Source organism: Erpetoichthys calabaricus, chromosome 4, assembly GCF_900747795.2.
Source record: "Erpetoichthys calabaricus chromosome 4, fErpCal1.3, whole genome shotgun sequence".
Classification (NCBI taxonomy): Eukaryota; Metazoa; Chordata; class Cladistia; order Polypteriformes; family Polypteridae; genus Erpetoichthys; species Erpetoichthys calabaricus.
This window is the reverse complement of record NC_041397.2, coordinates 122,459,667-122,476,313: the sequence shown is the minus strand read 5'-3', so window position 1 is coordinate 122,476,313 and position 16,647 is coordinate 122,459,667. Positions and strand designations below refer to the sequence as shown.

The following is a 16,647-nucleotide window of genomic DNA, read 5'->3' as shown; positions in this document are numbered from 1 at the left end:
ACAGCTTCTGTTGTGCATTCCAGTTGAGAATGTTGTTCAGACTGTACATTGAGGCTAATACCACAATATTTGCCTGTGTGGACATACAAGTGGAAACTGCGATTCTTTGCCGAGGCTGACCTGGCAGTCTAATACCAGTTGAGGTGCAGATGCAAATGGCAAGCTATCAATGTATGATATTGTAATACCGTAGAAGTTATGAGTTCTATGCATGTGACCTCACGTGCTGAAACACTGCATAATCCCCCTTTGCTGTATGTTGTGAACAGCAAAGGCACTGCTGCTGTAACACACAGTACATGCAGTACATGCCGTATTTTTCCTGAAGATCTCCCCAAATCTTCAATCAGTCATGAGAAAAACTTTAACAATATTAGCCCAGTCCCACTTAATAATGTATGTGTCAATAGTTTGGACCAGTCACTTAGATAAGCACCACAAAAACTCACAAGTGGTATGCAGTCTTGGTTTCATGATATGACAGCAAGGCGATGCATCTCTACTATATGGAATTTAATTTCATCTGTTGTTTTTGCCTTGGCCTAGTAGAAATCAGATCATTCTGTGTAACTCTTTACCTTACCATGTCTAAAATGTCCTGCCGTCTTTAAAGTGACATAGACAGGAGGAGGTATTCATGTCCAGTGATGGTCTGACATATAACAACACATAACACATAAACAACTCTGAGTATTTGACATGTCACCCAAGCTCTGTATTTAAAGTGAGTCGTCTTGTTGCCATATTTTTCCGCTGTTGGTTGTATGAGGAGTCTTCTGGGGTTGATGTATTTTTTTAATGTAGTTTGGATATATTATATTGTCCTTGAAAATCAGCATATACTGTGCATCCGGAAAGTATTCACAGCGCATCACTTTTTCCACATTTTGTTATGCTACAGCCTTATTCCAAAATGGATTAAATTCATTTTTTTCCACAAAATTCTACACATGACACCCCATAATGACAACGTGAAAAAAGTTTTCTTGAGGTTTTTGCAAATTTATTAAAAATAAAAAAACTGAGAAATCACATGTATGTAAGTATTCACAGCCTTTGCTCAATACTTTGTTGATGCACCTTTGGCAGCAATTACAGCCTCAAGTCTTTTTGAATATGATGCCACAAGCTTGGCACACCTATCCTTGGCCAGTTTCGCCCATTCCTCTTTGCAGCACCTCTCAAGCTCCATCAGGTTGGATGGGAAGCGTTGGTGCACAGCCATTTTAAGATCTCTCCAGAGATGTTCAATCGGATTCAAGTCTGGGCTCTGGTTGGGCCACTCAAGGACATTCACAGAGTTGTCCTGAAGCCACTCCTTTGATATCTTGGCTGTGTGCTTAGGGTCGTTGTCCTGCTGAAACATGAACCGTCGCCCCAGTCTGAGGTCAAGAGCGCTCTGGAGCAGGTTTTCATCCAGGATGTCTCTATACATTGTTGCAGTCATCTTTCCCTTTATCCTGACTAGTCTCCCAGTTCCTGCCGCTGAAAAACATCCCCACAGCATGATACTGCCACCACCATGCTTCACTGTAGGGATGGTATTGGCCTGGTGATGAGCGGTGCCTGGTTTCCTCCAAACGTCAAGCCTGGCATTCACACCAAAGAGTTCAATCTTTGTCTCATCAGACCAGAGAATTTTCTTTCTCATGGTCTGAGAGTCCTTCAGGTGTCTTTTGGCAAACTCCAGGCGGGCTGCCATGTGCCTTTTACTAAGGAGTGGCTTCCGTCTGGCCACTCTACCATACAGGCCTGATTGGTGGATTGCTGCAGAGATGGTTGTCCTTCTGGAAGGTTCTCCTCTATCCACAGAGGACCTCTGGAGCTCTGACAGAGAGACCATCGGGTTCTTGGTCACCTCCCTGACTAAGGCCCTTCTCCCCTGATCGCTCAGTTTAGATGTCCGGCCAGCTCTAGGAAGAGTCCTAGTGGTTTCGAACTTCTTCCACTTACAGATGATGGAGGCCACTGTGCTCATTGGGACCTTCAAAGCAGCAGAAATTTTTCTGTAACCTTCCCCAGATTTGTGCCTCGAGAAATCCTGTCTCGGAGGTCTGCAGACAATTCCTTTGACTTCATGCTTGGTTTGTGCTCTGACATGAACTGTCAACTGTGGGACCTTATATAGACAGGTGTGTGCCTTTCCAAATCATGTCCAATCAACTGAATTTACCACAGGTGGACTCCAATTAAGCTGCAGAAACATCTCAAGGATGATCAGGGGAAACAGGATGCACCTGAGCTCAATTTTGAGCTTCATGGCAAAGGCTGTGAATACTTATGTACATGTGCTTTCTCAATTTTTTTATTTTTAATAAATTTGCAAAAATCTCAAGTAAACGTTTTTCACATTGTCATTATGGGGTGTTGTGTGTAGAATTCTGAGGAAAAAAATGAATTTAATCCATTTTGGAATAAGGCTGTAACATAAGAAAATGTGGAAAAAGTGATGCGCTGTGAATACTTTCCGGATGCACTGTACATACTGTAATTCTGATAAGACTATAACTTTACAAATAAAAACATATGATGTAAAGTTTGACTTTGCAATAGACTTATTTTTATTAACAACTGGTTTGAGTCAAATTTCCCTTATTAACTTTTCACTAAATGGTCTGCTTCTCATTTGCTGTAGAAAATGAGAAGGCTATGAAAGGCTTAAAAGAAGAAGACCTCTTGGATCAAGATCTCATCACTGAACTGAGGAAGGAGTATGGCATGACGTATAATGACTTCTTTATGGTGACAACTGATTTTGACATGAAGGTCAAGGTGAGCCTTTCACTCACAGAGGAGCACTGCATTTCAAATGAATAAGACAGTAAAGCTGACAGGTTCTTCTTTTTTTATCTTCCTTTAAAATGAACTTAAGCTGTAGTAAGTATAACAAAATTAATAAACTTAAGCTTAATAGACCTGGGTACCAGACTACCATAGAGAATTTTGACATTGTGGTTTTCTTCCTAATATATTCTGGGCAGTTAAAAGTTAATAAAAATATTTTCTGTTCAGATATATGTCTGTTTGGCAGCTTATTGATTACTCTAGTGTATTATTGGAATTTGGGATATCTTCAGGCAGAAGAGAAAGCTATGATTTTTTTATTGCTCGCTGAGTTTTCCACAATTGCCTGAGTATTATTACACTTTTTTGAGCAAGCAACATACAATTACCCATGAGAAGCTATTTGAGAGGGAACCGCTGCTATATGGAATGGAATGTTTAACTTGATAGGACACTATGAATACAGATTCTCCATTATCATATCCTGTTAAGATTTTGGCCACTTGTTCTATTCCCAAACTTCCACATCCTGACTATTAGTAAGAACTTTAGAGCAGAGTAGAGTAGAAACACTGCCCATGCAGGTTGAAATTGTTGTATACTATTGAGAGATTATGTTTTATTAAAGAAAAAACTTAATGTAAAGTACGCAAATCGAATCCTAAATCCCTGCTTGAAATGTGAGTGTGCTAACCATTGCACCACCATTACAACCTATGTGAACCTGTTTCTCTGTTAATAGATCACACTGCAGCAATTCTTAGTAGTTGCACTGCTCCCTAGCTCCCGCTGCCTTCCCCAGGGGAGAACGCCTGCCTTATTATAAGAATTATCAGCATGCCAAATTTCAAGCTTGAAAAACAAAACTGTGTATAAAGGCCAGTCAATCAAACAAATAAAAAAATTAACTGTTTCCAGCACTTTCTGATCAAAATTCAGTGTTTTTGGATACTTTAAGGGCTCTCTAGTTAAGGACTTTGTATAAATTCTTCTAGTATGCTTCTCTTTATCTTTCTGATGTGCTTTTTTACTACCAAATTGTGAGAGTCATTTAATTCTTTAGTCTACGTACTAGCAGAGCTACCCATCTAAGTAATCCACGTAAACCTCAGTGTTAACGTTTGCAGTGCACCATGCCGTACATGTGTCTCTATTATATGCCGGTTGGCATGGGATTCCTAAAAGCAGTGTTAATGTTTATGATGCGTCATCAATTGGAATGACCAATGCAATGCATTTTATTACTTATTACTTTTGGAATGACAGAGACACAGCAACTGGATGGACACACAGATGGATGCACAGTCCCTTATTCTTTTATTAGTCTTGGTCTTTTGTGATGACTCTTTGATTACCACTCAAAATATTAATTTTCTGATTCAGTTTCCCAACAATCCTGTGTATTTTTGATAAAATATTCACAGTTCAGATCTGAATGCTCCTCATGCTCGCGGGTTTGAATATGAGCCGTATTATTAATATAATGCATAAACTGTCCATTCTCCAGGTGTATTCAGTAAAGGATTTCATTTGCCATTCTTATCTTATGATTGTTCTAAAAAAACAGCAGTGTCACCTGGGCTGCCAATTGTAACATATAACAAAAAATTCTGCCAATTTGAATATTTTAGAAAGCAAGTTCAGCAAAATTCAACTTGCAGATATCCTGCAGAACTAAGTAATTTGTACTTATTTCAAACTCTGTTGCAACAGTGGCTATTAGCTTTAAGTTGGGTATCATTACAAAGTGAAATCTTTGACTTAAGGCATCCTGATTAAGAAATCATTATGGTAGAAGACAGCATAAAAGTCATTAATATCAAGAATTTTTATCTTTTCAGCAATATTATGAAGTCCCTATTGCAATGAAAGCTGTATTTGAGTATATTGACACCTTCCACTCACGCATCAAAGAAATGGAGCGTCAGAAAAAGGAAGGCATTTCCTGTAAGAAAGAGGACAAACCCAGATCTCTCGAAAATTTCTTGTCGAGGTATATCAGTGTTTGCTTGTAAATTATTTTGGATTATTATTTTGTAACACGTCACAACCATGTGACATCACATTTTATACCCATGTGACCAGCAATGGGAATTGTTGCTGCAAACAATATGGTAGCACCTATGAAAACCACACACAAAGCAGTGATGACCACAAAAAATGGCAAACAAAATAGCACTGTGAAGACATTACAAAAAATAATAATAAACACCACAATTAACAAGAAAAACAGTTTAAAATAAAACTAAATGAAATAACACACAAACATATATATTCTTGGCACTGATGATTTTTAAAAACACATTTGGGTGTGATATTGAGTCGACTAGAAATGAACTAATCAGGCAGACTTAACGAACAGACATGTCTTAATCTAGTCAGTAAAAATATTTTATGTTCTTGTGGTTTTATTTACGTTTGCCCAGGAAAACCTAGAAAATCAGATTGCAATGAATATGTTGCAAATGTAACAATCAAAATATAACCACTATAATTTTTCTTATTTAGGGTTGTGGGGCTAAAGTCTACCCAGGTAGTACTGGGTGCATGGCAGAAGGCAACTTTGTTTTCTTGTTAAAAATATACTGTGGGGGAAATGTTGTCCAAACCTTCCAAATGGAGGTGAATAATAAAAAGTTGCAAGAAGGATGTGAATATAAATAAGCATACAAATGACAATAGCTTTACTCCTGGGTATACATGATGGAATGAACAACTCCTCCTACCCACCATAACTATCTGTACTATTATGCAACACCCAGTGTAGCACATCTGACTGTTAACACCAGTATTTGAAATCAAATCTTTATTAGATTATGGATGCATTAACATATAGTCCACAAAATGAACGGGTGACATCTAACTAATGGGGTCTTAAGAAATGCCAAACATGGATGTCTGATGGCTTGTAATTCTGCTGTTTGTATCCAGTTCTACCTGGAATTACTTCTTCACAGCATTTGGTTTCCTGGTAATCCCCATACAGTCTAACCATTTGCTGTCATGTACATTGGAAAGACTACGTAATCTATCTATCTATCTATCTATCTATCTATCTATCTATCTATCTATCTATCTATCTATCTATCTATCTATCTATCTATCTATCTATCTATCTATCTATCTATCTATCTATCTATCTATCTATCTATCTATCTATCTATCTATCTATCTATCTATCTATCTATCTAATGAATATGTGGGATTAATTGTTGTGCAGGATTGTTAATCACAACAAGGTTGGTTCTTGCCTTGAAACTGGTATAATAATAATCATTTTCCTGTTAAGCTGTATGGGAGTGAGCAGTCTCAGAAAATGGTGGACTGGAACAAACTTTAGCAGGCTGAAGCGTATCAGCAATGATTTGGCAAAAAAAAATTCTAGAGTTCAAAGAACCAACTGCTGAGATAAATTCTCATTCTTTCTTACCATCAAGTACAGAAAATTCATTATATTTAAAACTTAGTCTAGCCTATCACTGTGTGTTTATTTGTTTTACAAAAGGATACCTATGTTGCCATCCTTATCATTTTCTGAACACATTCAGATGATTAACTTAGAATGGGAAAACAATGAATGAGTTTATCCTCGAGTGCTTAAGGAGGTTAATAAGTGTACTGTATATAGTAGTAAAGCCTTGACACGTATATTTCAAAAGTACACACTAGGGAAATTACTAAGGACTGGAAAACATTAAATAAAAATGGTGATGAGGTAGATGTAAGTAGGCATAGTCCAGTAAGCTTAATATGCATCATAGGTAATTTAATGGAAGGAATTATTAAGGATTGCAAGAACTGGAGTTTTAGGCTTTCAGTACTAAAACTGAACAGGAGGGCACACTCACTTAAAAAGTGGTACAGATCTGGATTTGTCAGTCTGCTTAACTTGCACATCTTTCAGATGCGGGAGGATGACAAGTTACTTGGAGAAAGCCTAGTTAGATCTGGAGAGAAAGTACGTAACACAAAATAGGATTCAAAATGGAGCTGGGAGGTGCCACTGATAAGCAGTGGCTGCCTTATTGCCCCAGTTCACCAGTTCTCATTCACCACTTTTGCTGTTTGTTATTGTTTAGCTTTTGTAATGTGACTAAAGTACAAGTGGTTCCATACTGAACAAAATAGACCTTGCAGGCATATTTGATTACAATACATTGCTTAAAACACAAGTTTGTATATTTGTGCGTCTTCATTTAACATTACAAAGCTATTACCAAACTTATAAAAAAGTGTATGGAGCAAACTGCTCTTGGTGTTTTTAGTTTGGAAGCGCGATAAAGTACTGATTGGAAAGACAAACTATTAAATATGGATCCTCAAAACATTCTTAAAAGCTAAAATTTCTGAGTCATATTATTAAATATTTCATACACTGTAGGAGGCATTACATTTTATTCAATTTCATTATAACTATATCACCATTACATTTAACATAACCTTGTCAGACCTGCTTAGTCCACTTAAGGGCCAACAGAATTAGAGCCTGTCCTGGCAGCTTCAGGTTCAAAGCAGGAAAGAGCCCTGAAAGGACACCAGTGCATCTCAAGGCACAGACAGACAAACATTGGGCCATTTTAGAACTAACTCCCAGTCAACTTTACCAGCATGACTTTAGGATATATATAAAAGGAAAAACTGTGTGTGCTAGGAGGAAAACTCTTGGAGAAGCTACATACTACACAGACGAGAATTAGGGGCAGGATTCTTTCACAGGACAATGGTTCTGTGATACTGTAGCACTAACCACTGCCATCCCAAATGGAGTATTAGTATGGACAAAATCACATACATTTTAACAATACTAGAAGATGATAGGTGATAAGATGAAATGGTATACTTTATTTTCTTGTTTTTATAAAAGTGACTTTGACAGGAAGTAGCAGGGATTCCATGTGAGTACTTTATGCACTGTACAGCATGTTAGCATGAAAATGTACTCTACAAGATGATGTTTGAATGAATAATTTTCAAGAAAAATGTATTGCCATTTGCATTTGAGTTACTATGGCATTTCATACATGAGGACTCCACCTGTATCCTTATGAAAACTATATTTTCATTGGCTTTATTTTTAGTATGTATAGTGTTTGTCAAAAGAAAGACTGTTTGCTTCCTTTTTCCATTCTTTTGAGGCTTTAGGAATCATATGCCATATCTTCTATTATATTGTATTATATTATATTATGTTATTGAGCTAATATTTATTGATTCTGAGCTGATTTCACAACACTGGAAAAAGTTCCTTCAATATTTTATGTGTAACCAAAAAGTGCTTCCAAGTGTTTTCTTTCTGCATTAATGCATAGCGCTTTAGAGACTGCATGTCCACATCTGCTTTTGCTTTGTAACATGCAAGCCCTAGAGCCTTTTTTCCATGGGAAACCTGGGGATTATTGCACAAATGAGACTTGAGCCAAATGAGAGCAGCAGACTTGAGTTTACTTTTGCTTTGTTGTACCTTTATAGTTCCGTAATGCAGCACAACAAATTCTTTTTCATATATGGCATGGTAACATGATGGTTAGCTCTTTTGATACAATATCTTGGGTTTGAATTATGCAACGACGGACCTATGTGGTGTTTGCACGTTCTTTCCATCAATGTTCATTTTTCTCTGCATCCTAAAAGATGTCTTAAAGTAATTTTTTATATTTTCACATTATAATTGTAGATTGTGTCCCATCCAGGTCCTGCTTCCTTTCTTTGCATAGAAAACTACTAGGATAAGCTTTGGTCCATCCCTATTTGTTAAGTTATCCTCTGTGACATGGCAGTACTGCTTCTTCATAGCTTGAGTAGACTGCATTAGAATCACTGCACAGTCTTTTGTGGGAATTTGCTTGTTCTATGAGTGTATTGTGTTTGTGAATATAATGTCCATGAATCTAACAATTTTATAAACCATTTTTACCAGCCGACACCATTCCAAGGCACCAATCCGTTTTGCAGTCACACCTACACTCTCTCATTCTAGAACGATTTTGAGCACCCAAAGAGAAACACACACAGGCATGGAAAGCAAGCAACAGTTTTATACATGGGACTCTAGATCTTTGAATCAACTGTGCTAACCACTGCTAATTTACTTAAGATAATACATTTTTTCTGATTAAAGTAATTTATACACAAACAAGAGTATGCAGCATTACATTTTTTGCAATTTGCATTTCTCAATTCCATGTCTTTGGTAAGCCAATCAGATTCCTGCCCTCTTTAGTTTTCTTTGTACTGTACTTGCAGATTCCGTTGGCGACGGAGACTACTTGTTATTTCTGCTCCCTCAGATGAAGAATGGGCTTATCAGCAGCAGCTATATGCACTAAGCAGCCAGGCCTGTAACTTGGGTAAGTGTCCTAGTTCTGCTTTTTCATTAAAGTAAGATCAGCTGAAATGTCAAATAGCTCATAAGCAGTACCAGTTGATACTGTGTATTTTGGTGTGTGGTGAGTTATGCAAGTGGTTGAAGTGCCTGCAAAATAGAAGTACTGTTATCTTGTGTTGAACCTTCATAGGATCGAAGAGTTGGCTGACAGGAGAAAGAACATAAGTGTTCCTCTTTGGGCTCTTATTACTGTTCATTCTGGGCTTGTTAGTCAGTGGCTCTCCATGATATTTTAAAACCCATTAATACAATTCAAATGGTTTGAGTATGCATGTATGTTTGTACATTTTCAACCGTGATGACTGTCTAGCTTGAACTGGACTATGATTTATTCATATTGTGAGGCCTGGGGTGCATACAGCTGCCCTAACCCAACACAGACAGGCAGGACACAAGTTTCACCACACAGCACATGATTTATTGACAGTCGGGGAAGTGTTTCTTCTTCGCTCCCCCAAAGCTGTTGATGTTGTTAGTGTCCCAGCCAGATAATGGCCGTGTCCTCCCGTCACAATATGTATAAAATGAAATTAGCACACAGTAAATGACAACAGTTGTAGAAGTCCTGAAACTGGATTAAATTCTTTTAAAGATAGTTTAAAATGGTAGAACATTTTCTATTACAGCAATGTTGATGGTATTTTGTAATAAAATTGCAAATTCAGAATGAAATCTGTTCTTCTTAAAAATGAAATGGTAACATAAAAATATCATGCTATAATAACCTGTCAGAAGTATAAAGAATGTAACCTGTTTTCTTTTAGTTTTTTAAATTCTCTGTTGTGTTTCCTACTTTTTTGAATCTAATTTTATCTACATGATTGTATACTATTACATTCTTGAAATAAATTTAAAAAAAGAATGTAAACTTTGACAGCTGGCTACAGTATTTGGTAAAAGTGCCAAGATTTCTTTTAATTGAGTTTGTCAGATTAACTGCAGTTAGAGGTACGACACTATCTCCACTCCTCAAAGATTTTTGCATTCTAGCCAGTAACCTCATCTATTTACCTAACTTGGTATAACATTTGTGATTTTCAAAAGCATTTTGAAATGTGTGGGGGGAAAAAGAGCCCATATGTAGGAGAAGCTTTTAAATATTTTTCTAAAAAATAGACACCTACTCTTAATCTATATATACTGTATAAATGCCAAATACCATTGACTCACTCATCATGAAATATCCTGAACCATGAGGACTTGGGACTTGAAATTTGGAATGTAGGATACTCTTGGCCCATAGGTGCTCGCTAAGAAATGGTTTTAAAAATTTCATGGTCCAAGCGTGAAATTTCTTATAGTTTTTTAGACCCGTTTTAAATGAGAGAACTACTTAACAGATTTAGATCGGGTTTTTTTCTATAATTTGCTCAAACAGTCCGATGATTTTGCGACTTTCTCATCACGCTAACTATCATAATTCGCTTGTGGTACCGATTTATTAGCACGAATCCGAGAGAGACTCATCGGGCTGCAGGGAGGGGGGCAGGGCCGTCCTCACTCACACATCTGCCTCCGGGTGTAACCTTAACTCCGCTTAGTTAATGAACGAGAGGACTACTGAATGGATTTAGATCTTTGTTTTTCTATAATTTGCTTAAACATTCCGGTTGATTTTACGACTTCTCTCATTGCGCTTAGAATCATAGTTTGCTTGCAGGAGCGATATATTCATGCTAATCCGAGACAGAGGCTGCGGGTTGAGGGGAGGGGGAAGAGTGACGTCAGGAGTAGAGAGCTGGGCGGGGCCCTCCTCACTGTCCTGTTTCACTAATACGCGGGCAAAGCTGCGGGAGATGGCTAGTGTATAATAGTGCTGAAGCCCTGTTCTTTGTAACTCAAAAACTGAAGCCTTCTTGCAGGCTATTATGAAACATGTTTGTGTCTGTCTTACTAGAACTGATTTTTATTTCAGATAAATGCTTTGATTTGTTTTTAATAAAAAATACCCAAGATTAATTTTCAAAATTATTTGTGACTCTATTATTATGAAGCCACAAGCAGCAGGCATAAGACAATTGTAGAGTCCAAGCCATGCCACTGGATAGCTTTATTGTGATAAATTTGATAATGTTTATATTTAACGCTATTGCTCCATTGAAAATGGCAAAGATGTACAGTAGCTGTCTTTATCTTTCCCTAAATTATTTTGTGCTAATAACGTTCAGGGCCAGGTTCTTGCCAGATTGGCCACCTTCTTTATTTCTGTGTGCAGTCTTGGTGCCATTGTGTTATCAGCCCAAAGGCTACAGCATCATGGTCTATAATCCAGTGTGCAGCTTTCTGTATATTTGCGGAGTGATTAAAGATTAGTGTAATTAAAACACCTTTTGTAACAATTCCTATCTGTATCGACTCTGTCAGAATAAAGTGTAGAGTTGCAACAATATCTATTCTAAAATAAACAGGCTTCACACAGAAATAAAAAATCCTATTTTCTTGGTAGTAACTGCCAACTCCATACAGGATTTATTTAACTCACGCAGAGTGAAAATTTCAGTAAACAGTCTTACATTTTAACCTTTTGGGTTACTTTTTCTGATGTCTTTATGTAATTACGGAGTCAGCTTCAGACACATCTCCACATGGGTCCCAAACAAGCAGTTATCCTGTCTATATATTGAGCATCAGTCTGGTGAGCTTGTGAAAAGCAAAGAAGAGTAGCAAAATGATGAAATGGAGCAAACAAAATCCAGGATGGACAAATAACAAAGGTTTCAACTGAAATAGTTGTAGAACCAATGCACTTTATGGACTGAAGCAGCTTTAGGTTAATTAAAAGTCTCAAACTCTGTTTCCATGTGCCCAAATATGATTGAAAGCCCTCATCCCCATATGCTTCTCTTTTTGGCAACACTTTCTAAAACATTGTATCATTTCAACACAGATTTTTTTTGGCTATTCATCATGGGACTTCACCCCCTGTTGTCAGGAATGGACTTGGAGACACCGTTAGCCTGTCCTTTTATATCTCATTTAACTCAATCTAATCTCATTTAATCTCAATCTCTATTAGTGTCCTTTGCTATGTAGTGTTTGTTGAATAGCAGTCATATGATTAGGGAGCAGGGAGACATAAAGTAGTGGGGAGACACAGATGATACTTTTGCCCTAGTCCTGTGCTCACAGCCCAACCTTCCAGTGCCAGCTTTCCAGCAGACAAGAGCATACATAAGGACTGTTGTGAATCGAATAACTGACTGAGCAGTCAGCAAATATCGAGAGGCAAATCCACAAAAATATCTGAGTAAGTGAAAAATACAGGAGATGTAGTTGCTAAATCCAAAATTATTACTAAAAAAATGTCAAAATATCATAAATAGGAAATTCAAACAGGAACCAAAATCTCAAGATAGAAGAATTTGTAAATCCAAAAGTTGAGCCCAAGTCAAAAAGCATTAATAATATTAAAAGATAGGGGGTCACTAGATGGGTTGTTGAGCAAAGCCACTATCTGTAAGCTCATCAAATTTATGGCCCCTTACTACTTCATCACAGGACTACTGCATAATTTGCATTATACAGCAACAGACACAAAGTGGCCAGCTCAAATGAGACACAAGGAGGAACAGCTAAGGGTGGCGCTGCAGCCCATTCCTAACATCTGTAATTCCATGTTATACATCAAGAGACATTAAATAAGTATCAGCTCTGTGTGCCTGCTATTTAGTTTTGGGTCATTCATTCTAACTGTAAAATGCCATTCTGTTAAAGTCCATCCATCCATTTTCCAACCCGCTGAATCCAAACACAGGGTCACGGGGGATTCTGTTAAAGTGCTTCATTTTATTTTGTTTTTTTAAAGAGACCTTTTTTGATTTTCATTTGCTTTTAATGGTTTTTTATGGGGAGAGGAAAAGGGGACTGGAATGGCACTGTCTGATTCTACTTGAAAGTGAAGTTGGCTTTCGCCTTTGGGCATCTGCAATGTTTCTTCTCTGCTTGCCCTTTTACTTTAACAACATGTCAGAATAAAAGATTTGATTCTGCACTGAAAAATGTATTCTTGCCCTGGTAAAAGACATTTGGAGCCATTTAATGTCAGTTTGTCATGTGTGACCTTTTTAATACAATTCACAGCAGTGATATCATGATGTGAATGTGTACATCCAGGGCTTGGCACAAATCAAAAATTTAGTATGAATCATATATTTGGCAAATCCACTAAGAAAAAAAGACACTTGTACATAACTGTATGCATGCTGTATTTGCGTCTAGCAGCTGCATTGTTTAAAGACTCCATCATCACTTCCAACTTGCCAAAACAGAGCCACAGTTTTCTGAAGGAGTGCACTGAAAACTAAACTGAGTAATAATAAAAGGTTGTATTATTAACATTGAAGAAAACTGGTGTCATTCATGGGTGGTGCCCATGCATGCTATTAGTGTATCTTGTAGATATAAAGAGCGTTTTTCTTATTTCTTTCACAGCATCTTTCCTTAAGCCTGTCACAGAAAAATGTTTTCAACCAAATATCACACAAAATTCAAGAAATGAAAAATGCTTTATCTATATAAATACAATTGCATTATGTTTTTTCTGTTTGTTAGTTTGCCAATCTTGCAAAAATGGCTAAAGTTATTTTCACAAAATTTTGCATTATGTGTTGTCATTTCAATTTAAAATATAAGCTATATAATATATCAGGGAGAGATGTTGTAATAAGGGGGTACCCCAAAAACCATTGCTGATGGCGGGGCAGCAATTTCCATCAGACATTCTTATACTTAATGTGTATAGAGTTTGGATAATTTGGATAGCAATTTTATTGTCTTGCCGAATTACATCTTTTGTCTAAGAGTATGTCTTTTTGCCTCACTATGAGTTGGGCGGGGCTTTGCAGCGGCGCAGAGAGAGGAGAGGGACCGAGGTGAGAGAGTATTACAACAAAGTATTGTTAGGGTCCCAACAGTTTCCCCATATGACACGAGTCTATAGAAATCGCGTTACTACAAAGTACATTCAGCAGATGCTTTCATTACAACGAAGTGACCTTGAAATGCCTGAATGAATCATCCACAGAGCAGTTAGATCTGTGGTCGCAGCTCAGACCACAACGATCCCCAAACAGAAACATTGTAAAAAAAATTCTTTCTTCGAACTTTCCTCGTACTGTTTTTTTTTTTCTGTTTTTGTTTTCTGTGGTTTTCAGTGATACCTTTTGCTTATTGCTTGTCAACATTTGAAAAACATCCATTGGAATTTAACTCATTGTCACCCTCCTATAGAAACGGCAGACACGAAAAAAACGATAACAGTGTTAATGTTTGTGATGTGCAATCTGTTGGAATGGCAAATGCAAAGCATATGTCTTTGTTATATGCAAAAAAAGAAGAAAAATCTCAGGTTGCAAACATATGCGAACTGCTTAATAACTTAATAATAATAGAAATGTTATGTAAATTGTGTATAAAACTGCCCCCCCCCTCCCAAAATCCCCCCACCCCACCCGACCGGTCCGTGGAAAAATTTGCATCTAATAAAGTGGTCCTTGCTGTCAAAAAGGTTGGGGACCACTGGTGTAGATGATAGATGTGGCACTTGTATTTCAGCCAACAATTAAAAAAAAGTGTCAATATTTAAAAAATAAATAAATATTTGAATTCATACCACAACCAATTATAAAAATACAGTAATCCCTCGCTATATCGCGCTTCGCCTTTCGCGGCTTCACTCCATCGCGGATTTTATATGTAAGCATATTTAAATATATATCACGGATTTTTTGCTGGTTCGCGGATTTCTGCGGACAATGGATATTTTAATTTCTGGTACATGCTTCCTCAGTTGGTTTGCCCAGTTGATTTCATACAAGGGACGCTATTGGCAGATGGCTGAGAAGCTATCCAACTTACTTTTCTCCGTCTCTCTCTCTTGCGCTGACTTTCTTTGATCCTGACGTAGGGGGATTGAGCAGGGGGGCTGTTCGCAAACCTAGACGATACGGACGCTCGTCTAAAAATGCTGAAAGATTATCTTCACGTTGCTACCTTCTGTGCAAGCTGCTTCCTGAAGCAACATGCTGCACAGTGCTTCGCATACTTAAAAGATCGAAGGGCACGTATTGATTTGTGCTTGTTTGTTTTTCTCTGGCTCTCTATCTCTCTCTCTCTCTCTCTCTCTCTCTGCTCCTGACGGAGGGGGTGTGAGCTGCCGCCTTCAACAGCTTTGTGCCGCGGTGCTTCGCATACTTAAAAGCTAAACAGCCCTATTGATTTGTTTGCTTTTTTTCTCTATCTCTCTGACATCTGCTCCTGACTTGAAGAGGAGGAAATGTTTGCATTCTTTTAATTGTGAGATGGAACTGTCATCTCTGTCTTGTCATGGAGCACAGTTTAAACTTTTGAAAAAGAGACAAATGTTTGTTTGCAGTGTTTGAATAACGTTCCTGTCTCTCTACAACCTCCTGTGTTTCTGTGCAAATCTGTGACCCAAGCATGACAATATAAAAATAACCATATAAACATATGGTTTCTACTTCGCGGATTTTCTTATTTCGCGGGTGGCTCTGGAACGCAACCCCCGCGATGGAGGAGGGATTACTGTATACCCAGGCAACTTCAGGTACATTTTCTAGTGTTAATTTGATATTTTACAAGCAGTTGCATTATATATGTTTTTTTTAACAAAACCCAGTACTTTAGGTCTTATCTGCTGACTTACACAATTATTACTTTTCTCTCAGGTCTGCGCCATGTGGCCATTCTGAAGTTGCTTGGTGTTGGACTGGAAGCTGGAGGTGTTTTGGAGTTATATCCAATTAATGGTAAGATTTAAACTTTTCTCTTTTCTGTGGGTCATGTTTTAAGTAAACGTTACAGGCATTTTTATAGCTTTAAGATTGATCATTGAGAGGAATACCAATAACAACTATGTTCAACTCATTTTGTTAAAAGTTTGTTAAAATTAACAATGGCACATCACAAGCACTATCAATCTATTCATCCATTTTCTGACCTGCTTATCCAAGTTCAGGATTTGGAGAGGCTAATGCATATCCTGGAATTTGGCACAACTTGGGAAACAACCCTGTATTGAATACCAGTCCATCACTGGGCACAGTAGCAATTACACCTTTGCACCTGCCAATCAATTTGGAGTATCTAATCAATCCAACACACACATCTCTGGAATGTGAGAGGAAAACTGTAGTGCTAACACCATCCATTCATAATACTCACTTAATTGAGTTCAGGAATACAGGAGGCAGAATGTACTCCAGAAGTAGCGGGAGAAAGGCAGGAAGCAGTCCTCTATGAACCTGAATTGCATTCAAGCATTCAGTAGATAAGAAAATGGATGGATTTGCATTCCATAGGAAAAATGAAAAAGTAAAAACAACACTACAGTTACAATTTATAGGAGAATATACTAATGGTTACTTTATACACTAGGACTCTCTTATAACAGAACTTAAAAAAATGAAGGATGAATTACAAAATCAATTTTCTGAATATATTTTTTCCACTAGTGGGTC

General features: G+C 37.5%; 1 protein-coding gene across 1 annotated transcript in view; it reads left to right on the top strand.

The window, feature by feature from the left end:
* The window catches only part of ccdc80 (coiled-coil domain containing 80), a 63,018-nt gene that overhangs the window by 34,100 nt on the left and 12,271 nt on the right, over positions 1-16,647 (top strand). The window contains exons 3-6 of the mRNA XM_028799748.2: positions 2,636-2,772; positions 4,626-4,777; positions 9,028-9,131; positions 15,856-15,936. Coding sequence (XP_028655581.1) covers positions 2,636-2,772; positions 4,626-4,777; positions 9,028-9,131; positions 15,856-15,936 — 474 coding nt within the window. The remainder of the gene's footprint in view (positions 1-2,635; positions 2,773-4,625; positions 4,778-9,027; positions 9,132-15,855; positions 15,937-16,647) is intronic.